Source organism: Dermacentor andersoni, chromosome 6 (genome assembly GCF_023375885.2).
Source record: "Dermacentor andersoni chromosome 6, qqDerAnde1_hic_scaffold, whole genome shotgun sequence".
NCBI lineage: Eukaryota > Metazoa > Arthropoda > Arachnida > Ixodida > Ixodidae > Dermacentor > Dermacentor andersoni.
This window is the reverse complement of record NC_092819.1, coordinates 175,018,609-175,044,683: the sequence shown is the minus strand read 5'-3', so window position 1 is coordinate 175,044,683 and position 26,075 is coordinate 175,018,609. Positions and strand designations below refer to the sequence as shown.

Sequence of the window (26,075 nt, the reverse complement as noted above, 5' to 3'; positions counted from 1 at the left end):
ATAGTTGGCTGCATATATTTATCTCGGTCGAGAAAATTGTATTTTCTTTCTTGCTGCATGCACCTCTTTCATTTAAAAAAAATCAGTCCTGTAAGTGCAAAGTGGTGTTTCCCAGTGAAATCAACCTCAAGATGTTCCGGGCGGTAACCGAATATTTACGTGGCTTAAACGCATCCACTGCCGGATTAAGAAATTTTGAAGCCGGCCGCTAAATTTTCTTCGGGGCTGCGGCGATGCTGACTATGATGCCGACAACGATTACGGTGATCAGTTAAGGTGTCAAATATTTGAGCTGTTAGAGGTGCTGCTCACGGTTTTTCAAGTTTATTCTTAGATGAAAGGTTACTTTCCTATGAACAGGCATTTTGCATCTTGATTTACCATTTGCAACATGTCTGCTTTGTGAAAACGTGTTTCGCCGGTTATATTGTTAAGTAATTCTTAATGTCTGTTGCGGACATTGCTTTTATTTACGTGTGATATTAGTCACAAATTCATAAACCACTTTACTACGATCAGTCAGGAAAAACAGAGCTGCTTTGTTGTAAAGCAACAAACATTTTAGTTACACATGGATATTTTAAATTGCTCTGCATATGTGGCATAAAATGTAGACGAATACCAGAAAGAACATGTACAGTATGAGTCACAGTTGTCTATAGTGTTCAATTAGCTGCTATGTTTCGCAAAAATAAAAATCACAGGTTGGCGCCGCTGTGACACCACGCATGGTCATGCCGCAAGCTTGGTCTATTTGCTATAGGACAAACATGTGGAACCCAGAAGCTACCACAAAGTAACAGGTTCAGACGCTGGCACCGTTCACAGCTGGCCACTCAACCACATGTACGATTCAGACTGCACGACTCTACCTGGAACCATAAAACGGAATTTGAGTCATAGCAGGTCAACTGCGAAAATAACATTACGTATTACGCCATCAACCAAATAGAAAAAAAGACAGGCGCAGTTATTGGTTTGTAATAGAGGAGGAGGTGAATCCACATTTCTTTTATAGGCAAGAGAGAAAGGTCCCTTGTGCCCTGGTAGAGCAAAGGAAGAATGCCCCTGTACTCGAAGAGCAGGTCAAGGGCGTCCGCAGAAATTCTCGCGGAGGGCGTCATTCGTTGGCCAGGGGAAGGTGAACGTCAGAAAGGCACTGTCTGCGGTCTAAGGCCCGTATTCACAAACGGAACTTACCCTTAACTTATGACTTAAGTAGCCGGTCGATGCTTAACGCGTTTCATAGACAAATCTTGTACTTAAAGTAAACTTTAATCGACACTTGAGTGCCGGAAAGTAAAGTACGGTCATTGGCAACCTTAAGTGCGACTTTCGCTACTCTCACCTAGCAAGCAAGATGGCCGCCTGCTACGGCAGCCTCGCCGACTTTGCCGATTTCGCCGGACGTGTGCGCAATATTACGGAGGATGAGGCAAACCGATACTTGTCTCCATTACGGCCATGGCGTAAGGATCGACAGAATCCCATGGAAGTATACAACGACGCGGAATTCTCGTGGCGGTACTGCTTTTCCAAGCAATCGGTGCTACGGCTGTTGGAAATGCTGTCACTGGTCCCAAAAGACAACGATCGCGGTCACCCCGTGCCGGCGCTGCTCCAGCTTCTAATCGCGCTGCGATTCTACGGCGCCGGAACATTTCAGGTTGTCACCGGGGACCTCGTTAATGTTTCTCAAGCAACTGTGTCTCGAGTAATTGCACGAATGTCAAAAATGATTGCCGAGACTTTGTTCCCGCAGCTCGTGAAGTTCCCAAATGCTAATGATTTGGCATCCGTAATGGAGGAGTTCTACACCATCGCACGGTTTCCTTGTGTGAGCCGGTGCATTGACTGCACTCATGTACCCATCAGAAGTCCCGGAGGAGATGAAGTGGAGGTTTTTCGCTGTCGAAAGGGGTACTTCTCCATCAATGTCCAGGTATGTTTATTACGCTGTCGTACAATGTACGGAGCTGCGAGAGAAACTGTCGGGTCTAAAGATTACGATAGCAGTAACCAACGCAACCGATTTCACATATACCAAATGGGCACACATTTTGCAATTAGCTAACTCCAATATCAAGGTGGCGTTTATACATTTCGTGCCTTACCTTTAGAGTGCACTTGGAATGAAATATCCTGGGGATGTGTGTGACGCTGTATTACTAGCCGTTTTTAAACACAGCTGAAAATGTGGCTTGTTTTGTATGCAAACACAGGGCCTCGGCTTCAATTTTTTTATTTGGTTACCAGCTGGCCCGGCTCGACACATGACAGCCGAATTTTCGATAATAGTCGAGCCAGAGTGCAGTACGAAGAAGGGAATCTTCCTGGCATCCTACTTGGTGACAAGGGGTACCCCTGCAGGTCGTATCTCATGACCCCTATTCGAGAGACACAAAGCAGCTTTCAGCACAGGTGATTTGGAGTTTTAACACTACTATAAAATCCTGTGAAGTAACCATTATGTTCGAAAATAATGACTTAATTGAAAAACTGCTTTGTTTAGGTACAACAAGTGCCACTCCAGGAGTCGCTGCAGTGTTGAGAGGACGTTTGGAGTATGGAAGCGAAGGTTTCCATGCCTTGAAATGATTCTTCAGATAAAAACACGATCAGTTCCTATCGTCATCACAGCTTGTGCTGCACTACACAACTTCGGCCACCTGCAGAGAGACCCTGTCCCCCCTCCTGCACAAATCCAGGCAATACACAACGCCGCTTCGCAAGCTCCCACTTCCTCCTTTCAACCAACGCCACCAGGTATGCCTCCGTTGCCAGACACAGCAAGTGGTTTCAGGATCAGAGACCGCATAGTCGCACAGTATTTTACATAAATGTAATGAGACAAAATCACAGCAACAAGAAAGACGTTTACTATTTCTTCAAAGCTTCTAGCTGAAGCTTGACAATTTCCGCTTTTCTTCTTTGGTTGGCTTGTTTAAGCCGAAGAAGCTGCATAGTTTGTCCATGTTCAGCTTGCCTGTGCAAATATTTGTATTTGTGCTCGAGGCGCATGAATTTCATTTTCAATAAATGTTCCTTTTTTTTTCTTCACGGTCGTCCTTCATGGCACTGAGGCGGGCAGCCAGTTCAAGGGAGACCGCCGTCTGCCTCTGGCAGCTGCTTGTCGCAGGGCGTCTTGTTCCAGCTGGCACAGGAGCGCTTCAAGTTGCGGCAGCACCTGGCTCTGTTACAGCAGCTTCCTGGCTTGTTGTACCATGAACGAGCTCTCGGCTGTCTGTGGTCGTCGGTAATGGGGCAGCATTCGTTTCAGGTTCTGCTGGTGGCCTTCCAGCATCATCCCATCACCAGTAGTCGGGCTCATCAGCCGCGTCTTGACTACCTGCAGTAAGAGTTGTAAGTGACCACATAGCAAGATGGCTGCTGCATTGCTACACTGAACATTCTGCAATGTTCTGAGCACCTTGGTGCCTATGCATGGTCTAAGGTTGTATAATGCACGAGGTCGCAAATGTAAGTGGGAGAATATGCAATACACACTATACAGCGCAACTATAGTCGCTTTTCGAGCTGGGTTTCAGCGCCTATCGTTTCCTTCTCGATTAGCTTTACCTCATCTCCTGGTTGGTCACACTGACAACTGGTGCTTGCATGACCTACTGAGCTGTTTACCTACCGCGTAAACAGCGCAAGGCAATTTATTATTGCGTGTATGCTCCAATCAAATTGTTTAGTAACATGCCAGCACAAGCGATTACTCTGCAACGTTGGGTGACTCGTGTATAAAAGCAGACGCGCTTGACCCGCTGATCAGATTTCGACGATCGCCGACTGTGTTCGCCGCTATCGTTGTGCTTCGAGTGTAACTTCCTTTTGTGGGCACATGTTCGCCCACTAAAGAATCAGTTTCGTCATTCACACTTTCACGACTGTTTTCTTCACCGTCACTACTACGTGACAATATATAAGCGCACAAAACCTGGTTACATAAGGCATGAAAGTGTAATAATGATTTATGTAGTACCCACGATTGCCTGTGCCATTCAAGAAATTTTGGCAATTTTTGTTGTAAAAGAGCAGTTTAGCGTAAATGACATTTCATGTCATTTACGCTAAACATGACATGAAATGTCATGACACTGGCTAACCTCCCTGTCTTTCCTCCCCTTTGCCTCCTCCTCCTCTTGAGAGGGGCCACGGATAATTACAGCTGTTGAGGCTAATGCCGTGATGCCCAGAGAGCTCCAGAGGGCATTGTGCACATTTGCCACGGTGGGGTCCAAACAAGCTTCTCGCGTTGCCTTTCCTCTCTGACTCGCTCCCGTCATGTGTACACACTCTCAACCACGCTCCAACGCGGTGTGCCCGACAGCAGCAGCCACAGCTGCAACAGTGGTAAAGTCGAAGGAAGAGGCAAAGAAAGCTTCGCTTTGAAAATGGAGCTGGACAGACCATGTGATGCGTAGGATGGATAACCGGTTGACAGAATGGGTGCTAAGAGAAGGGAAGCCCAGTCGAGGACGGCAGAAAACTAGGTGCGATGATGAAATTAGAAAATTTGCAGGCGCAAGTTGGACTTCATTGGCGCAGGACAGGAGTAATTGGAGATCGCCTTCCTCCGTAAATTCATGATGGAGCTACGACGAGGAAAGTTTGCCAAAGTCTGGTACCTACTGTGAGCGGCGAGCGCGTTTGTGTACTGTGTCGCTGTGTTTTTTGTTGGACGTGGTGAAGTGATGCAGCAAAACTATTCTCCGGAGAAATGAGAAAAAGGTACGCAGGTAAAACAAACCCAGTGTCGCAACTGAAAATATTTGCGAAAACAACCTCCAACGCAAAGATTCGTTGCTGCCCGCTCAGCGCGAACAATCGTTGGCAGCATTGTTATAAGATGCGTCCAGCTAGTGGCGTCGTTCGAGCATTGTGAAGCACTGCCGAGTGATTGTTGTCCGTCAGTGCTAACAACCAACGACTAGCACGCACTCCCTTAGCCAATGTCATTGAATTAGTAACGGTTAGAAGTTTGGTCGCAGTGTTTGTTTCCTTAATGTCAGCCCCAGTACCAAGTTGTATAAAATTGTGACCGTTAGACTGGTGCCTTCACAAGGGAACTTGGCATAAATTCGCGTCGCTGTGTGGCTTAGTACTCTTTGCTGACTGCACGCGCCAGCTGTAGAATACCTGCTGTGGCGCAATCACGTAATACGATGTGATGCCAGCGCTCGATATGCTTTCCCACAACACAGCTCTGCGCTGTGTTTCGATTCTCGTAATATGCTGCTGCTAAAGATTCCTATGGCAGTGTTAGGGCAACGGTACAAAAAAAGATGACCAACCCTATCGAAAAATGCGGGTAAGCGAAGCTTGTCCTGCGTGCACCTGGCCGGATGGCATCTCCAACAAGGCGTTGCGAAATCTGGATGAAAAATCAATCGCATATCTCACAGAGGACATTAATGAAATTCGGAGGAATGAAACGGTCCCATTACCTTGGAAGACTGCTCTCGCAGTACTCATCCCCAAACCTGGCAAAACACCTAGCGTTGACAACTTGAGGCCCATCTCGCTTACATCCTGTGTGGTAAGGTAGCGGAGCACGCGGTCCTGAATCGACTCTCCCGGTTCCTGGAGACTAACGACATTTACCCCCATAGTATGAAAGGATTCAGACCAGGCCTATCCACACAAGATACCATGAAACTGATTAAGCATCAAATCATAGACAACGACTCTAGCGACACTCGAGCCGTTTTGGGACTTGATCTTGAGAAGGCCTTCGACAGCGTTCTACATTCGCATATCCTAGCCTCGATATCTCGGCTCAATCTGGGTGAGAGATTTTATAACTATGTTAGATCGCTTCTCTCGAATAAGAAGGCTACCCTCCGGGTGGCCGATCTCGAATCACAACTGCTGGAACTTGGCGAGAGGGGCACCCCACAGGGGTCAGTCATTTCCCCCTGTTTATTCAATATAGCCATGGTTGACCTAAGCAGAAAGCTTCTCGAGATTGAAGGCATCAAACACACTATGTATGCTGACGGTATAGCTATATGGTGCACAGGAGGCAATGACGGTCAGGTTGAGGGAGCCTTACAGGAGGCAATAGAGACTATTGAAATCTATCTCGAACCCACCGGTCTCAGATGCTCGCCCCTGAAGTCGGAACTTTTGCTGTATAGTCCCAAGAAACGCGGTCCAAGGCCCAAGGGATGGACATCGTTAGAAGACACAGACATTAACTTATATACAAGAAACGGTTGCCGTATACGCTGAGTCTATTCAATCGAGGTCTTGGGCATGATCGTTGAGTCAGGGGGTACAAATGGCAAGACTATACGCAAGCTAATTGCTAAAACTGAAAGTGCTGTTCGTTTAGTTCGGAGGGTATCAAATCGGCATCATGGACTCAAGGAGGATAACCTCATTCGACTAATGCATGCCTTCGTTCTGTGCCACTTTAGATACGTGGCAGCCATGCATCGATGGAAACGGGCAGAGCGGGATGAATTGAATGCACAGCTTAGGAAGATAACCAAGCGGTTTCTCGGGTTACCCGTATACACTTGTACAGAGCGCTTAATGCAGCTTGGCATTCATAACACTCTTGAAGAGATCGCAGAGGCCCAGGAGCGCGCACAGCTAACTCGCCTCACAACAATGAAGGCAGGGAGATCCATTTTGCAGGAACTCGGTTATCACCCCGATAGAGTAGCGGAGGACTTCTGTAACGTTCCTCCGTCGATTCGTGAGAACATTGCGGTCGCGCCAATACCTAGGAACATGCACCCCGATCATAATCGCGGTAGAAGGAGGGCAAGGGCAGCCAACCTCCTTAGGCAAATACACAGTGATCAGCGAGAGGTCAGCTTTGTGGGTGCCGCTTCCTGTAAGGGACGTCGGGCGTTCACCATCGTCACTGTTGATGGTCGGCAAGGAATCACCAATGCTGCCTCGGTTCGGACGAGGGACTCCGAAATTGCTGAACAAATGGCTATTGCCCTAGCCCTGCTGGATAGCTCACGGGATGTCACCTATAGTGATTCAAGATCTGTAGTCAGAGTATTTGAAAAAGGCACTGTTTCCAAACAGGCCCTCAGACTTATTGGGGGCCAGACAATCACGCACCACTTCATTTATTGGTTTCCGGCACATCAGGGTCAGATAAAGGGTGCTCCTCCCAACCTCAACGAGTCGGCTCACGGGGCTGCGCGTGAACTTGCCCACCGCGCTACCCTCGACCAATCGGAAGCCGACTCCCCAGAGAACAGGGACACGCCCTCCACCTACAACGAGATTACTAAACACTACTATCTCAGCCGTAGAACCTATCTTGTTCCTCATCCGCGCCTCAATAGAGCTTAAGCAGTAACGCTCCGTCTACTACAAACGAATACCTATCCCAATCCGTCGCTCTTTCATAAAATCTATCCGGATACTTACACCAACGCTACCTGCCACGATTGTGGAGATATAGCCACGTTAGACCATATGCTCTGGCGGTGTGCCCGGTCACGCTCTATCATCGCTAACAGCTCGGCCGGATGGGAGGCGGTTCTCCGCAGCTCTCTTCTGGCTGACCAACTCTGGGCTGCCCAGCAGGCCCACGATGCGGCCGAGAGGATCGGCCTTCCGGTTCCCACGTGGGAGCGGCCCGCTTCGTGAAGACTCACGATCTGCAGGACTTCTTTAAAGTTTCACCATACCATACCATACCATCTCATTCAAATGACCAAATCCTGTGAATAGTGACGCATGTATTCTATGCAGACGACGACGACGATGGGAGCACTAACGACTCTTTCTTTTGGTGCGACCTCACTGGGATCCAGCCACAGGGATGCTTTTCTCGCAATTTACAATTTCATTCGAGACACAAAAAGATTACATTGCTGACTTTCTAAAATTATCAATATTTTTCATTATTTCATTTATTTAAAATACGTTAAATTATTTTATCAAAATTCTTCACAATATTTTCATCACACGTCTAAATTACAGTTCTAGTCTCACGCTTCACAAATTAAATCTAGTTTGGCTTTACTTCTAAGCATACGAAAAACCGCCTGCTTCTTGGCCAATCCCCCATAGTGGGTATGTGCCACTGTCTGGGACACAAGACAAGACAAGACTTAGCCTAGTGGGTCAGAATGTGATTGGGTGATGACAAAGAAGACGTGTCTCTGCTCTGTTTGTTTTTGAACAGATTGTCCTGTTGTTCGTGAAGAACGTCCCCCTGTGTTCTGTCCGCGTTGTACCGCGACACTGGTGGAGGTGCGGGTTAGTGACCGCGTCTGACGCGTCGGAGTCCTTCTGGGAGTCGTTCATCTAGCCCGGACGCACTGTCACCACTTACGACACCCGTGCATCGCTTTAGTCGTCGACTGCTAGGCCTTGCCCGGAGTTCTCCGCTCTTCAACCACCTCTCTCCAGCAGCTGCACACATCTCGCAGTGGCCGAAACCAGTCCACCACAAGCACCCCAAACCAGTCGGTTTCCCAATCCACAAAGGTAACCGATCTGCATACGCTGGTTCCCGATCGCTATCGCGGTGCAGTTTTCGAAGACATTGAAGACTAGCTGGACAAGTATGAACGCGTCGCACAGATTAATCAGTGGACTGAGCAGCAAAAGCTCTCCCACGACTATTTCGCCCTTGACGACAGTGGCCGTACTTGGTTCGAGAACAGCGAGGCTAGCCTCACGAGCTGCCATGATTTTCGGCAGAGGATCACGGTAACTATTGCGAGTGCCGACCGACGCGACCGCGCCCAGCAAATGATGGAGCTACGCGTGCAACAACCTAATGAGTCGGTCACAATGTTCGCCGAGGACATGGCCCGCCTCTTTCGTAGAGCCAACCCGAACATGACCGAAGATAGGAAGTTGCGCTACCTCATGCGAGGTGTAAAAGAGCAGTTGTTCGCGGGGCTTGTGCGCAATCCGCCAGTCACTGTCGCTGAGTTTATCAAAGAGGCTACGGCTATTGAGCGGGCCCTTCATCAAAGATGCAGGCAATACGATCGACTGTCCACCAGCCCTACAATCAATGCCGCCGCAGTGACTGCCGAGTATCAGAACTCCTTGCGTGAGTTGGTCAGAGAGCTCATCAGAGAGGAAATTCAAAATATTGTCACGTGGTAGTGACGCTGAAGAAAGCAGCAATACGGTGGAATACAAAACTAGCTTTTATTGGGCAAACCTGTGCCCACAAAAACAGGCTACACTTATAGCACAACGATAGCGGCGAACACGGTCGGCGCTCGTTGGAAATCTGATCAGCGGGTCAAGTGCGTCGGCTTTTATACAGCAGTCATCGAATGTTCCAGACTAATCGTTGGGACCCGCATGCCTTCCACAAAGTTCTACAACATTCGAGTCACGCGATGAAATCAGATAACACAAGGTTCGGCGACAACAGACAGCGGATAGAAGCATCGATAACTTTCCAGAAACTTCGGATACATGCAGACGCGTCCTGCGCTGTGCGATAACATTTGTTAGGCGGCGAAACGTGGTCACCCCTTAAATATAAGTGCACGTGTCAAATCATGACAATGACTGGGCTGGCCTCTTGAATCTCATTACCGGCCGTGGTTGCTCAGTGGCTATGGTGATGGGCTGCTGAGCACGAGGTCGCGGGATCGAATCCCGGCCACGGCGGCCGCATTTCGATGGGGGCGAGATGCGAAAACACCCGTGTACTTAGATTTAGGTGCACGTTAAAGAACCCCAGGTGGTCGAAATTTCCGGAGTCTTCTACTACGGCGTGCCTCATAATCAGAAAGTGGTTTTGGCACGTAAAACCCCATAATTGAATTTTAATTTTTGAATCTCATTCAAGTCTTTCTCTCTCATCTGCCTTGTATTCTCAATCTGGCATCTGGCTGTGTTTTCTGTCTTTGCTTCTTGTGTTGTTGCCGCAATGTGATTAACCAACTTGCATGAAAAAAAAAAAGTTGTATCAGCTATGACGACAGAAATGTTTGCTGATACATTCTGTTAAACGCATCACGTGGGTTGCACTGTAACTTCACCTCTTACCTCTGTTCATATGTTTATGCATCAGTGCATGCAGCAGCTCGCCAGAAGTGCGCGTGAAAGGGTGCCATATTTTGAAACAGCACCTTGCTATTGTTGTGTTTTTCACGCTTCCAGTCTTAGTAAACAGACGGTTTCGCTGCCCATGACATATGGTGATGCACATTTTCAACACGAATACCATTGTGCAACGCGAATAAATAATGACGAAATGACACCCAACTGCACAATTTTATTGTGCAGTTGGGTGTCATTTCCTCTTTGACGCTTTCATCGTTACAAAGGCACTTTTCAGTGCATGGAGCCCAGCAAAGCAGGACACTGAGAGCTTTTGCTACTTTTACCACTTAATACTTCCCTAATTTCATTGTCTGAATCTGGCCGTCACATTGCCTAGGGCTTGTGCAATGAACAAAGTCCCTGAATGAAACACGTTGAACTTTACTCCATTTTTGGTGCAAAAAAATGCTAGCAGAGTTATTCAGGGTTAATAACTGTGCTTTCATTTGTGTTACTTGCCCAGTCACATAAACAATGGCTACGACATGACTGCGATTTGAAGTGCAGAATGCTAAAGGTGCCTTTCTCGTCGTTGCCTCGTCGCTCTAACCTTGTTTTTTACAGGATAAAAGATTGTCCGAATGAAAACTGACGAGAGTCTGAAAAACTAATTATTGATCACTGAATCCAGCACCTTCAGTCGCCTGTTGAACCACTTGAAATTGAACGTGCTCATAGGCTCGGAGCTTATCACCATGGCTGTTCTGACCAGTAATTGTTAAATTCGCTCACTTCAGAGACAAAGACCACATCCTTTCGCTAGCTAACAAATTTAGAGGAACAAGTTTCGGCATTTCCGAAGATTTTTCCCCCACGGTTCACCTAGCTCGTAAACGCCTAATTGAATTTGGAAAGACTAACAACATCCAGTTCAAGCTACGTTTCAAAAAACTCGTTTTTGGCCACAAGACCTGCATTTTCGACCAGCAAGCCGATAAGGTAGTTGAACGGAAGGCTTAGCAAATACCAAAGTCGAGGCCTCATTCCACCCTCCTAATCTTTCTTCTATTGCTTTTTTGTTCACTAATATCCCCAGTGTCATTCAAATGCGTGATTCGTCATGTGGCCTCATCAACTTATCTTCACATAATGTTGTTTGCCTAACAGAAACATGGCTTAACTCGTCTATTCTAAATTCTGAGATCCTGCCGCTCCTTCCCGACATATTTCGCAAAGGTCGAGCCGATGATACTTGTGGCGGTGGCGCCATTTACGTTTGCATCCCGGTAATTATATACTCGTCTCTTGAACTACTTTAGTTGTACCGCATCCTTCCCGCGAATGCTTCTTGGCATGTGTTATCGCCCTCCTACTGCTGACACTAAATTTCTGCCGCCTATCCACGACGTCTTATGCAAGATAACTACCTCGTATCCTAACACGCCTGTACTACTTTTACGCGATTTTACCTTCCCATCAATCGACTGGTCCAATCTAGCGTCCTCTGTATCAAAAAATAACATGGCCAGCGAATTCGCCATCACGCGTCTCACATTTGGATTAGCCCAAGATGTCAATCATCCCACCCGCACTACAGACCATCTTTCTAATATCTTGGATTTTGTGCTAACTTCACACCTTGAAGAATTTTCCCTATCGCGTATCTGAATGGCCTCGGTGACCATAAGATACTGCACGCCAGGGGCGTAGCCAGGGGGGGGGGGGGGGCTTATGGGGCTTCAGCCCCCCCCCCGAAATTTTTTCGTGCTGTCCATTCACCGCCGACCAAAGCAAGCCCCGGCGCCGGGAATCATTCTGGATTTTGTCTAGAACGTCTTTTTCAAGCTCAAAAAGCCATTTCACCGCGAAAATTGCCAACTCGGGCTGGATTTCGCGGCAACGCCCATGCACCGGGAGTCACATAACGCTAGCAGCCCCATCCGAGCACAAAATTTCAAGGACCTTTTGATGGCGAACGGGCTGGCGCGGCATCTCGCGGAGGCCGCGGAATCTACACTCTATCATGGAATCTACGGAGCGCGTGGATGTCAATTCCGAAACTTTATGGGTATAAAGTTTTCATAAACTTTTGATGTGAAAGGTGCATTGATATTTCAAAACATGTGCTTTAGATTTTCAATTGCGGAACTTTGTAAGTTTAATGTTCCCACAAATATTTGACGCCAAAGGTGCATTAACTTTTCCAAAGTAACACATCGGGCCATACAACGAGACAAGCCAAATCAACACTATCCGACAAGTTGTACAAAGCCCGCAGCGAGGCCCGATGGGACGAAGCGTTGTGGTGGTTCATTCCTGCCGTCATGTCACATAAAAAAAAATATCAACATATTTTTCACCTGCGCCAAAGCATCCAGTGAAGACACTAAAGCCAGCCAAGGTAACTACGTTCTTATTTATTTTTTCTACTTTGACTTTTAATCGTTACCCGCCGTGGTTGCTCAGTGGCTATGGTGTTAAGCTGCTGAGCACGAGGTCGCGGGACAGAATCCCGGCCACGGCAGCCGCATTTAGATGGGGGCGAAATGCGAAAACACCCGTGTACTTAGATTTAGGTGCACGTTAAAGAACCCCAGGTGGTCAAAATTTCCGGAGTTCCCCCACTACGGCGTGCCTCATAATCAGAAAGTGGTTTTGGCACGTAAAACCCCATAATTTTTTTACTTTTAATCGCGAGGACACATTGATCCCCTTCAATTTTTTTGTTCTCGCTCCCCTGCCCGCGGGCTGCGAGAGCCAGCTAGAGCGCATGCGTTTTTCTCGTGTTGCCCCGACCACCGCGCGGCGCACTTCGGTGCACATTCGGTTTTCTCTGGCCGAGTGCATTTTCGTCTGGCAGTTTCAGACGCTTTCTGGCTAGCAGACGAGAAAAAGAAACAATGGTCGCTCGCCGCCATCACTGTGAAGACGACGGATTGCACCGCGTTCGCTTGAGCGCAACCTCTCCAGAATGTCTTGCCTCGCCGGTGTAGGATACCGAGCAGTATGCGCATGGTTCTTGGTGGACCAAGCGTCTCGTGTTTTCTTCGATATTCCTTTAATAGCCACATTAGTTGCCCAAAGTAGGCATTCGATTGTGACCAACATACTTTCCTTTGCGTTTTTTTTTATTATGGTGCCCTCGCCCCACAAAAGGAAAAAAAAAAAAGAAACGTTGAGGCGCAGCGAATTGTCGCGTGGTGAAAGTTCTATTTTGTTACTTATTTTGCGGAAAGTAATGGGCCATGGGACGCTTCAGCTGCGGATACTCTTATTATATTATTGCAATAGCAATTATATGGAGACTCTAGGCGCATTCCTGCCGTCGCCGTCGCCCTCATGTTCCGCATAAATTCTAAGGGCGATAACATCATGACCGTGCACCGCATGCTGTATGTGCGAGTGAAAGCATGTGGGGGGTGAGGGGGAATGGGTGAGCCGACGATGGTGGCTCAGTCTTGCGTGCGCAAGGGCGAAAAGTGAGGAGCAAGCGCGCCGCCTTCGGTCGCGCACAATACATCGGGGGGAGTGGATGGAATGCGGGCGGGATCTAGGATTCTGTGAATCTGTGATTGCGTAACATGTTTATTTGCCTTGTTTGACCCATTATATAGCGTGACTCTTTCTTAGATACGTAGATTTATTGGAGACTTATACGTATGTTTTGTGTATACGTGCAGTGAACTATGTTTCCAGTGGCACTATTTTGCCCGTTATCAAGCTGTGTCTTCGCATTTGTATATTCCATTGTATCTTCGCATTTCTAATGTACGAGGGCAATCAAATGAAAGTGAGCCTACCCACCCCGCGCAATTATGGTTCTGTTCATTATCTGCAAGGCCTGCGCGTAGCACACAGGCATCTGTGATTTACAAAAGTGACACGCAGGTTTGAGGATAAATGTTCTTTAACGCTCTCATACACTGGGATAAACATGGTTGCGTGACGTAATGGACGCTCCAGAAGTCGAGCAGCGTAGTGCCGTGAGGTTTTTGACAGCTGAAGGTGTTTCCCAAAAAGAAATTAAGTCACCGTATGGCAGCCGTGTACGTCGAACATTGCATTTCATTGGCCACTGTGAAGCGTTAGAACAAACGGTTCAAAGAAGGACGTGAAAGTTGCAAAGACGATCCCAGACCGGGCCAAAGCCATCGTGCAATCACACCTAACAAAATTGCAAAGGTTGATGAGCTGATGACACAAGAACGGAGGATAAGCATCGATGAACTGCCAGAGCGTGTGAACATCGCTCACGGTTCGGTTCACCGTCACCGTTCACGCCGTAATTCATGAACATTTCGGCTATCGGCTCTTGTATGCGCAATGGATGCCCAAGATCTTGGACCACCGCCAGAATACGGAGATGTTCGGCGCTGCCTTCACTCATCTGGTCCGGTATGACAATAAGGGTGACGATTTCTTATCCGCAATTGTGATCGGAGACGAATCATCATGCCACTACTACGAGCCTGAATCACGACAGCAAATCTTATAATGGAAACATTTGAATTCACCACCCCAAAAGAAAGCAAAGGCCGTCATTTCCGCCGTACAGGTATTGCTGACTTTTATTTTTCGTTTGTCAGGAGCCATTACTGATAGAATTTGCTAAATCTTGAGAGACTATCAATTGTTTCCGATATTGCTAAACGCCGGATCGGCTGCGTGTCGCAATCAAGAACAAACTACGTGACAAATTGACGAATGGGGTCATCTTGTTCCACGACAATGCCCGTCCCTACGTCGCTGATGTGGTTAATACAAAACTGGCAAAGTTCAAGCGGGGAACGCTGCAACATCCGCCAGACAGCTCAGACCTGTCGCCTTGCGACTTCCCCATTTTTGGGCAACCGAAAAAACAGCTCAAGGGAACCAGATTCGTCTCGGACGATGACGTGAATGTCAGTTGCATACGTTTTGAAGCAGCAACCCAAGCAACTCTATGAGACGGGAATTACGCGACTCGTTTGTCAATGGCACAAATGTCTGAATGCAAATGAAGGCTACTTTTAAACAAAGTACCCCATTTTTCATATATTCGCACTGGCTCACTTTCATTTGACTCACCCTCGTATATTCTGCAAAACTCCTGCTTTTTATACGTGCTCTCTGTTGCGACTATAATTTCGGTGCAATTACTCACGATACACGATCGGTGACAGCTGCTCCTGCGAAATACATTGGAACAAATGACAGCGTCATTGAGATTTTTCACTGGCCGTTGCATATGTACAAGAATGTCAACAAGGATCTTGAATGACAGTTTCATTAACATATTTGTCCTCAACTTGTTCATTTCATGGCCTTTACATTTTTCACATCAGCGGCATGGAATGCTTTGGTGGTTTCGAACTGATGTAGTTCTAAAGTTCGTGTGATATTTTCTTTACTTATTAAATAGACGAAAAACATGGAAGCATTGACACCAGTTATGTTGGGCACAATTTCTGGCACATACGAGTATAATATTTTATGAAAAGAATACATATTTTATTTGTATTGACAGTGCGTAGCGTTCAAGAATTCGTTTGCACCATCTTTGGCAATGATAATGCAGTTATTATTCATGTATTTGATCCATTGGCGAATTGTTTAAGAGGAAGCTTTAGCTCGGGCCGAACTCCGACGTGGCCTATTCAGATACATGTAAAACGTAGAAACGCTTTTCTGAGATAACTCCTGAATCGCTTTTAATGAAATTTGTCGCATTTCAGAGAGTAAGTTAAATTCTAGTGTCTGTTGGAAGCGGAATTTCGATTTAGGGCCTGAACTTTGTTTAAAATTTTTTGAAAAATTCGAAACTTCGAAAAAGATAGGACGAAGTTTACAAATTAATAGCTCTGCATCAAGAACAGATATCCCGCTTCTGTAAACAGCATCCATTGCACCATTCAAAGCGGACAAATTCGATATGTCTATTTGTATCTTACTTGAATTGGTTATGTTATGTACAAGGGTTCTGCAAAAGCCGTATTTCCATAAGACTTCATTTTTTTAGACTCATCTGTAACATATCAACTTTGTCCGCTGTAGATGTCCTGTTATGTGCAAATCACATAATTGTGATATCAATTTTCATTGCTGATATACAGAGTTGTAAACTGCATTGTTTCGTTTCCTGAAAATTTTCGATTTTGCCACTTTTCAATAAAATATTGACTACCTAAATCGAAAAGTCGAAACAAACAGTCACTAGAATTTAAGTTTTTCTTTTAAATGCAACAAACCTCATCAAATTTGGTGCAGTGGTTGCCGAGAAAAACCAATTCTCCTTCTACATGTATTTAGATAAGAGCATCCGACCTAATGTTTCCTCTTAGGAGGAGGCCGAGCTGCAACGTTAGCCCCCCCCCCGAACGAAATTTCTGGCTACGCCACTGCTGCACGCTACCTTTTTATGCCATACATCCAATCAAACAAAAGCTTAAGAAAAAAAAACACTAACACTTTATGACAGAGGCGACTATGACAGCATGACCCGAGATTTAACAACCTTTTATGATAATTTCACAGCTGACTTTTATCTTCGTTCACTTGAGTCTAATTGGGTACTGTTCCAAACTGGATTCTTGCGTCTGGTTAAAATGTACGTTCCTACCATAACAATAATGAACGGGAACAATGCCCATGGTGTAACAGCACACTAAAACGACTAAAGAAACAAAAACGTCTCTTCCGTTCTGCAAACTCTTCTCAATCCAAACTTAAATGATAAGAATATTACCCTGTAGTCAAGCAACATGACAAGCAGGTCGCAGAGCCCAAACGTGGCTTTCTTTTTTTCAAACACGTCGCCCTCTATGTTGCACAATAATCCAGAACGTTTCTGGCAATGCATTAATTGCCAATGGTCCAACACTGTTTTTCTTCATGACAATTCTGGCTCCCCAGTCGCCGAAACCGAGGTCGCTGACGCTTTAAACACTGCTTTCTGTTCTGCTTTTACTAATGACTACCCTTAAATTCTTCTCGTATTACCACCTTCTACTTACCCTATGGCAACCATTATTTTGATGTCAACGGAATTGTTAAAATCATCGAGTCCTTAAAAAATTCGTCCTCGTGTGGTACTGACGGCAGCAACTCCAAGGTATTAAAAAGCACTAGGCACATTAGCAGTCTTTCTCTAACGCTAATATTTCAGCAGTCTCTCACAACTGGATCAGTCGGCACTGACCGGAAAGTTGGAAAAATAATTCCCATTCTTAAAAAAGGCGACCGTACAAATTCTTGCAACTACCGTCCAATTTCCGTCACCAGTGTTTGCTAGAAACTGATGGAGCACGTTACACATTCCCACACTGCCACCTTCTTGTCATCTGTCAATTTCTTTCATCCTAACCAGCACGTATTTCACGAAGCTCATTGTTGCGACACTCAACTCGCTCTGTTCCTACATGATTTACACTCTCATCTCGATCGCAACATCCCCGCTGACACTCTTTTTCTGGACTAGAAAAACGCGTTCGACAAAGTGTCACACATTCTTCTCCAGCATAGACCTTCGCACTTCAATCTTCAACCAGACATCGTTAATTGGCTCCGTTAATTTCTAACCAGTCGCCTTCAGTTCGTTTCTCTAACTCCATCTCCTCAATCCTATCTCCCCAAGGCTCTGTCCTTGGGCCCCTCCTCTTTCTCATAAATATTAATGACCTTCCACTTCTCATCCAACATACGCCTTTTCGCGGACGATTGCGTTTTGTACCCACAAATAACAAATGCTTTAGCCTGCTCCGCTCTTCAGGAAGACCTCCAAATCCAGGCATGGTGCAGCAAATGCCCCTCAATGTCAGTAAGTGTTCTTACGTGTGCGCTTTCATCGACGTCGTAATTATGTAGTACCTTCGTACTCCTTTAGCTACTCTACTTAAACAGAGCGTGAGACATTTAAATAACTAGGAGTGCATATATCGAGTAACTTATTTTGGACCCATCATATGAATCAGTTAATTCCTGCAATCGAATACCAGGTTATCTACGTTACCTACGCCGTAACTTGTCTTCAGAATCTCCTTCATTCAAACTACTTGCATATAAAACCCTAATCCGATCTAAACTAGAATATGCTTGTGGTTCGAAACCGAGCTGCCATATTCATTCTTTCTGACTACTATAACTCAAGTGTTTGAGCCTTAAAATCCTGGTTCTGTCATCCCTCGCTCATCTCCCGCCGCAAAAGTGCTCGTTTTTTTAATGTTTTTCGATTCTTTCATTCACAGCCCACAGTAAACCCAATCATCATTCCAGCCCATTGTTTCTCCCGCCACACGCATCATAATGCTGTGTATCTACCACGCGCTCCGTATCTACGCATCAACGTTCTCTTTTCTACACATAGCCCGAGATTGGAATGCCCTTCCTTCTGACATCGCTCCCATCACTGAAATTTTTCGTTTCAAAGCTGCCATCGAAGACCATCTTTCATGTCACACCACCTAATCTGACCCACCATTTTTCAATACGTGCCTACCCCTCATGTAATGTCCCATTTTGGGACTTTGAGGTATAATAAGTAAATAAATAAATAAATAAATAGGTGTGCCCCCGACTACTGCGATTTCACCAAGGGGCCCGTCAACCTCGCTCGACGGTGCCAGCCCGAATGAGTATTATGGGCCTCACTAAGCTAATGATGTTTTATAATTGTTCTCCTATTCGTTTTACTTGCCTTTCAGACAACCAAAATCAACAATGCAATCACATGAATATGTTTCGGCGTGGTGGCTGCTAGCAGTGGCTGTAAATTTCGCGTTGACTACTGCTATATCGCCGTAGGGCCTGTCAAGCTGGACTGTGGCTACCCGAATGAGTATTTTGGGCCCAACATATTGAATGTGGTCCCTCCCAGACGTGTCAAGTCTGAACTTCGCCTCCAGGTCCATCACATGGTGAATGGTCTTCCTCCAGTGTTCCGCCGTTACGTGCTTGATGTTTTCCTGCAAGATGTCTTCGACCGTGGACAGGTTGAATTCTGTTGTCCGCAGCGATGCAATGTTTTATCTTTGCCTAGATCAATGGAATTAAATTTGCAGTGGTACGGCGGGAGCCCGAGTACAATGCAACCGGCCCTTTCAGCTGCGCTGTCTGCGATGTAGCTCAGAAAGTATTACTTTACATATGCCACCAACTCAAGCAGCCGCTTCTTCACCATCCATTCACTGTAGGCGATGTTCATGCTTTTGAGCCACTCCTGTATTTTTCCCTTCTTCCAAGCCGTCGTTACCAATTTCTCTTCTCGTCGGGTATGGTAAAGTGCATTGCCTAAAGCAATAACGCAACCAGCCGACAACTTCTGTAGAACGTCAATGAACCATCCCTCGAAGCGATTGCCGTCCATTTCTTCGTGATAGACACCTGTTTTTTGGCCTCGGAATACATCCAAGCAGCCATGGATGAAGCCATCCTCGCTGCCGATCACGATCAGGCGCTGGGCTCTCACAGAAGGTTGTTCCAGACCCGGGGGCAGGCCATTTGCTCGAGCAAGCAGGCGTCCGTGCTTCTGCACCACGGTGTCTGTCAACACGAGCGACCGAGTGTGTCCCGCCGTCGCCCATTCTTGTCAAGCCCGGTAGCGCTCCACGTGCCGAAGGTGGCGATTCCGCCATTCGGCGATGTCATCGCGCTCGCAGCGAGTGGCGGCTCTCGTGCTTGAATCCGATCACGACAAGCAGGTGACGCACAGTACACCGCTTCAGTGATGGGAGATCCATACGCTTCTCGACCATCGGTATCTCGTTGCGGCGAAAGAAATCGTGCACACATGACCTCAGCGCGCCCAACGTGAAGCTGTCATACTTCGTGCTGCGTCTTCTTTTTTACGCACTTCGTGGGCGCTTTCGCGAGCGCGTCGAGTTTGCCACCCGAAAAATGGCAAGTTTAGACCTCCCTCCTCACCCTGAACACTATGCTTTCGCTGACACCGAGCATCTCGGCGATAAACTTGCTCGTGTCCTCCACACTGCGTTCCGCCAATACGTGCAGCTGTGGAGGATTATGTTGCGTGAATCGCTGTTCAGGATGTGGCCGCTCTAGTTCTTCTTGCCAAGGCTCCTCCGTGGTGTGGACATCGAGGCGACACAAGGCTCGTTCGGAAACAAAGGATCGCGTTCCGATGTCAGTTCGCTGGGCTCCATGGCGGAAAACTCGCTCAGAACTCCATGCATCAAGTCGCGAGATTACAGACTTGCAAAAGAACACCTGACGGAACGAAAATAATAATAAGAAGAAAACCGATCAAATTCTTGAAAAAAAGGTTTCAGAAAACACAAAAGCAAAAAAATAGAACCACCATACTATTTAAATAGGGGTACTTATTTAAAACGATGAATGAAGCATTTTTGTATCTTTCCTGCCTCTATCGTCTTCTCACGAGAGGTTTGTAATGGTTCCGATAAATGCATCGTTTTTTAAGTGCTTGTTAAATAGCACCTGATTTACCTTAAGCTTAGAAAATGAGTAGTCAATGTACCGTGTACATGTAAACCAGCGCAAAAGCCATGCAGAGGCTTTGTCCTTTGCGACGAAGCAGACAACGCGCAGTGTTGTAGAAGGCAGGAGGTCATTTTTCTCTCGCGATCCACCGCCATCATCATCGACGGAAGGTGGGACGGGACAGGGATTATTCCACTTTTCCCCCGTCTCGTGCGGAAGGATAATTGCCGGACCAGTTTTCAATGAAGTTTATTCTTTCTTTCGCGATCCGGCATGTGCTGTAGCATTCCAATCAAGAGATCTCTACCAAATCAGTCATCGAGATACAAAAGTCTTATTTATACCGAGAACTACGCGCTTTAGAAGCACGGTTTTTTGTACGGGACTACTTCTCTAGTCGGGGAGGCAATCAGCTATCGCGCTTCTGACATCTGGGCGGCGCTTCTCCCGTCTTCTAAAGCTGTACCCGACTAGATGGTGATTAGAACACGCCTGCTATGTCACTTCCGTCGTCTGCAGCAAGGCTGGGCATGGCCTTCGAGACTTGCTTCCAATAATGGCTCAGGGGTGCATTTGAGAGATGCAAACGAAGAGAAATTATCACTTTTTTCTCTTGACAATCTTTGCAAGTTGCGCTGTATGCACTTTGCATTGCTGAATAACCGCAATGCAAAGTGCAATAAAAAAGGAGAAACTAAAAACAAACAAGAAAAAAGGCATACAACAATTAAACTGTGCTATCCACGATAAGCTCCAAGTTCATAGCTCATAGAGATGTATTTGAGCCCGCACATTATTTGTTTAGTAAAATAAATTAATCCGCATTACATAAGTACTCACCATAGATAATGAAGGTAAATGAATAAGCATGTACAACGGTACAGAAAAAAAAAGACAGAAAATGACTAAGCGGTGGAAACGCCAGAATGTTCGAAGTAGGGCATGAAGTTGTAAAAGTACGGGCTCCATAGATGCGGTCGTATCCCTCTCTTGTGGCGCCCTGGAGGCATGAGCTCGGGCTACAGCGTGCGTACGCTGATTTCCACGGAGGGACTCGTGTCCTGGAGTCCATACGATTTCAACATCCGGGAACTGGGAGGCTTGTTTGAGGAGTCGGTGGGCGATGGAAGATATTCTGCATCTCGCGTAGCTACGGCTAGCTGCCTGGGAGTCAGTAAAAATTTTGACGTGCTCGTTGGTAATACAACCCCACAAATTGAACAGACGGCAATACACACCTCCACACAAGACCCTCTCACGCGAAGACGCCGTAGCATGGCGACAATTACAAACCAACACATAACCCCGTTTAAGCAGACCACGCGCAATACACCCGACACTACAGTCACACAAATGTCCCCTTTGTAGCGACTACGCCTCCCTTTATCACACCACATGGGCGTGCCCCAACGTGAAGGCAGCCCCGCCTAACCCCACGACCGAGCAGTGGGAGGCTAGTTCTGACCCTCGTGGCAACTGGTGCGGCGGGAGACAGCAAGAGCCCTGGGCTATGGGCGCCTCCCCACACAAGCAGAAAGACACCTGCTTGTCCTTCCTTTTTCAATAAATGTTTTTCCTTCTCCTTGAAGCAGAGCACGAGACAAAGCTGAAAAGATTATCCTGTGAAGACATTCCGCAACAGAAGCGACCCCTCCGACGGTCCGCCCTCGGCTCACCGCGCCATCTCGGGGCGGCCGAGTGGGCGACGCCTCTTTCGCTGGGCCGAAAGCCGACCAGTGCGGCGTGCATTCTCGCGTGCTCCGTCGTGCATTCGACAGGCCACGTCCTGTGTGCCAACGAAGCTTTGTATGGCGAGCGTCCGTCCGTCCGCCTGTACGCCGAAAACTCCGACGGAACCCCATGCGTGTGAGCGCAAAAAGAGAAAGGCGAACGATTGGCTGCGCCACTAGTGACGTCGTTGCTCTCCGTCACACACGGAGGAAGGAAACTAAGGAGAGGCCCTGACGTCACTCTTTGCGAAGCTAAAGTGAAGCCGGAAGTTGGCGTTGCTCATGGCGTTGCTCCGCCTATCGGGCCAGCTCTCCTCTCTTGTTTACATTTCTCGCGAAACCACGCCGCGCTGCGCGCAACCGTGCTGCTCTGACTCGCGCGCTCCGCAGCAACAATAAGCAATCGTTTGCACGTTAGCATGATTCCGCGAAAGAGGGCAAAATTTTCCGCGGATATTCCTTCGTCCGTAGCCATTGCTGTGGCGCGGTACATTGCGTACAGCGTTGCATGCGCGTTCATTTCACCAACTTTAGTTCCTCCTGTCCCACCTGGCCACAGCAACATCCGGTAGAGCACGGTCCAGATAATGCAGCGCAGCAAAACACGGAGACCAACGCAAACCTGCCCGCACAGCGGCTTTGCCACGGTACGAAACCTACGGAGCAACACGTGTGAGCGCACAGAACCATAACAAAGCCGCCATTGTGGCCCGAAAGGCGTGGCCGCTACAGCAAAGAAATAAAAAAATCAGCAAAAAAGAGGAGAACCTACTACGTCACTTCCTCCACACTTTTCTCCTAGCGCGCGGAGGGTGTAGGGCCTCTCCTCAGTTTACTTCCTCCATGCCGTCACAGGACTTTCTCTCTGCCTCCGAAATGGGTAGGCGACGCGTCACACGTACTCGTTAGGAGCAGACAGCTTTCGATCAGCAACGCCGCGAGCAGGACCAGGAACGAGCTCGTCTACGCCGTGCCGATGCTGCAGCCCGGACACAAAAACAGGCTCGTGCAGCCGACCGCAAGCAGCAACTGCTTACCGAGGATCCGGCAGCGAACCAAGCCGTCGTTTAATGAACCGTCGGGATTAACACATTGATAAAGACCGGGGACGCACGCTTCAGCTTCGCTAGTTCACCACCCACCCCCCAAGCACTCTGTCAGGAGTGCTCAGGTGGTGATTTTTATCGAGCGTCCGTGGCATCAGAATGTACCACACTTGATAAGGGGCACGGCGTATTCAAAAGGCTCCTGCAGTTAACTTCCACCACACATGAAGAAACTTGACGCTCTCCACCTTTCACGATACCCCTAATTATCCCAATACTACGTAAGCCCATCAAGCCACGTGTGCGAAGTGACCGCTCGTCACAGTTTTGTGCTTTTCTTTTTCTCATTATGGAGACGCGACATGTGGCTTCAGCAGCCTGTTGACGGAGAAACCGGACGAACGCAGGAGGGGCGAGCGACGACCGCACGTCCAGCTTGTTTGCCACGATGTCACGTGCCGACTATCCCGCGAGACAATTTCTCATGGCAAGCTGCTTGCGTCCCGGCACCTGGACTATGCGGAAATTGGTGCTCCGGGAGTCACGTCGGGTTCGTGCACATCGCAGGTCTCGCTGCCATGAGTGGCTTCTCGGCAGCAAAGACTGACCTGGCACGCAATGCGCTTTTATCACCGCTTCAACCTCTTTTGCTGCGCATTCATTCTTGCGTTGCAACATGCTCCGCGGCACGTTCGTCTAACCGTGCGGATCGAGGCTGCGAAAATGCACCGAACAGTTGGAAGGAATTGTACTAGGTGTGTATTATTCTTTTTTTTAAATCTATAATGCCACCGCAGAACATAATCTATAATTCCATGCAGAACATTGACACCATGCAGTAAGCGAAATCCCCAAGAGCACTAACGATAATAATATGAGAATACACACCTCTGTTTTACGGCTATACTAAACTATGACGGGATATTGGCAACTGAGCGCTTCGATGGTTTGGTTTCAAACTTGGAGGTACTGCACAAAACATGACATTTGTTGCCGGACGAATGTGGTGAATTGCCTTCTGCTATACCGCTGTGTGAAAGCGAGATTGGGAGACCTTGCATTATGAAATCGAATTGTAAAGTTTAACCAACTCGCAATTCACGGGATGTGAGAGGTCGGTTGATTTCGAACAACTGGAGTTCATTAGTGTGCGCCTCAGTAGATGGCCATTTTTTCCTTCAAAATACGACGCTATTATAAAAAAGCGTCGGACACACGGCCGCGTTTGTACAGCTGCTGCCAGGCTTGACCCGAACAGTTGCTGCACGTTAAGCTTAACAAAGGCGGCCTAAGCAATATCGCACGCTTAGGAAGGGAGCCCAACAAGAAATCTCCAGGAGAAGCGAAAGACACCATCGCGTCGATTACTTACACACCTACACATCAGCAGGAGGCGAGGGGTGGGGGAGGGTTAAACATTGCGAGGTACTGTGGTTATCCAGGCAAACAAAATCAAAATAACATTAAAAAGTGACAAAAAAGAACGTACAAGATGTAACTATAGCGCAACCAAGGCCAGATCCCGCAACAAGAAAAGGGCTTCCAAATATGCAAGTACTGAATAGCACAGAAACAGGTCTCCACCGTAAACCTAGAACACCAGGAGTGTAACTAAAAACTTTGCTGGAAGCCCATTCAAACAGCCATTAAGGATGATTGCGATTAACAACAACGGTGACTGTCGCGCACACACAAGCTGAAATGCCGTTCGTCACCGCAGAAGGGAGATTACGTTTTCGCAATTGTGAGAAATGACGTCCGTCGGCTGCTCTGGAGTGGACCGAAGGCCGCCCTGCGCACGCTGTCTGTCACGCGCCTCCGACGGCGAGCACGACGGGCGGGCAGCCATAACGGCGCAGACAGCGCGTCAAAGGCGAAGGTCAATGGACCGCGTGTGTGGCCACCGTCGCGCACGGCCGTGACGGCTCGACGATATGCGGACCATCGCCCATCTTTCCTGCGAACAGACGCGGCGCCTTTGCTGACCGTTTGACGTAACCGGTGTTTCCCCGCTGCCTCAGGGGCGTGAAGCAGCCCAACGGGTGATCCGCGCCGGCGTCGTCTGCGTGTGCGTCACTTCCTGTGCGATGCACTTCCGCTTCGAGGAAAGGAGGCCGCATATAAGGACCGGTCCGCCCGGCGGCTTGTCACCTTGTGCTGGTGGTGGTCACGGCGAACAGCGCGCGCTTCTTTGTGCTCGATGGCTTCGTACCTGCGAGCTGCCATCGTGGGTGCTCTGGTGCTGAGCTGCTCGTCGGCCCGCGCCGCCACAGACACCAACCTCTACGACGTCCTCCGGCTTATCTACACAATGTGCTGTGAGTGAAACGTGTCGTATTTCTCTGCCTTACTTAATCAACCACACTTGTATTCCGGCCTGTACACGTGCGCAGCGAGGCCACAATCGAAGCGGAATGACTTGGATTGCGCTGAACGCTTTAGTGACCTATTCGAGAACAAGGATGCGGAAGGATTTCGCATCAAATGAGAGAACACCTTTGACCCTCAATCATCTTGATGGGCTCTGGGTGCATTGGGAAAGCTAATTTAATTTGCCTTCCGGACATTGACATGCCGTGACTGATCGCGCGAAAAAATTCACCGCACGTTTGCCGGCTTCAGTTCGTACTGAGTAGATTATAGCGGCACTCTCTATTTGCCGTCAGCGAAACCGAGTATATCGCAGTCCGTGCCAATGCGTGTAGCGGTAGCCCTCTTTACTGGGCGCCTGCTACATGGCCGCTCCAGAGCGACCAGGGGAAAGTGGTTTTGCTGTTGGCGTTTCAGTTGAGCCGTATGGCGAAGGCGCGCGCTTACGCGTCTACGGCGAAAGCATGTAAGAGGCGCTTCCTGTGTG

The 26,075-nt window shown here is 47.8% G+C and overlaps 3 protein-coding genes across 3 annotated transcripts in view; 2 read left to right on the top strand and 1 right to left on the bottom strand.

Moving 5' to 3' along the window:
- Positions 1-1,360: 1,360 nt before the first annotated feature.
- Positions 1,361-2,551, top strand: LOC140219137 (putative nuclease HARBI1). The gene is made up of 2 exons (XM_072289025.1): positions 1,361-1,942; positions 2,513-2,551. The coding sequence occupies exons 1-2, from the start codon at positions 1,361-1,363 to the stop codon at positions 2,549-2,551; spliced, it is 621 nt and encodes a 206-aa protein (XP_072145126.1).
- A 305-nt stretch (positions 2,552-2,856) lies between these two features.
- The window catches only part of Mitf (transcription factor Mitf), a 325,695-nt gene continuing 302,476 nt past the window's right edge, over positions 2,857-26,075 (bottom strand). Inside the window, exon 7 of the mRNA XM_055066826.2 lies at positions 2,857-3,349. Within this exon, the coding sequence (XP_054922801.1) occupies positions 3,197-3,349 (153 nt within the window). The 3' untranslated portion in view covers positions 2,857-3,196. The remainder of the gene's footprint in view (positions 3,350-26,075) is intronic.
- LOC126523689 (uncharacterized) overlaps positions 25,378-26,075 on the top strand; it is a 52,992-nt gene continuing 52,294 nt past the window's right edge. Inside the window, exon 1 of the mRNA XM_050172292.3 lies at positions 25,378-25,536. Coding sequence (XP_050028249.1) covers positions 25,419-25,536 — 118 coding nt within the window. The 5' untranslated portion in view covers positions 25,378-25,418. The remainder of the gene's footprint in view (positions 25,537-26,075) is intronic.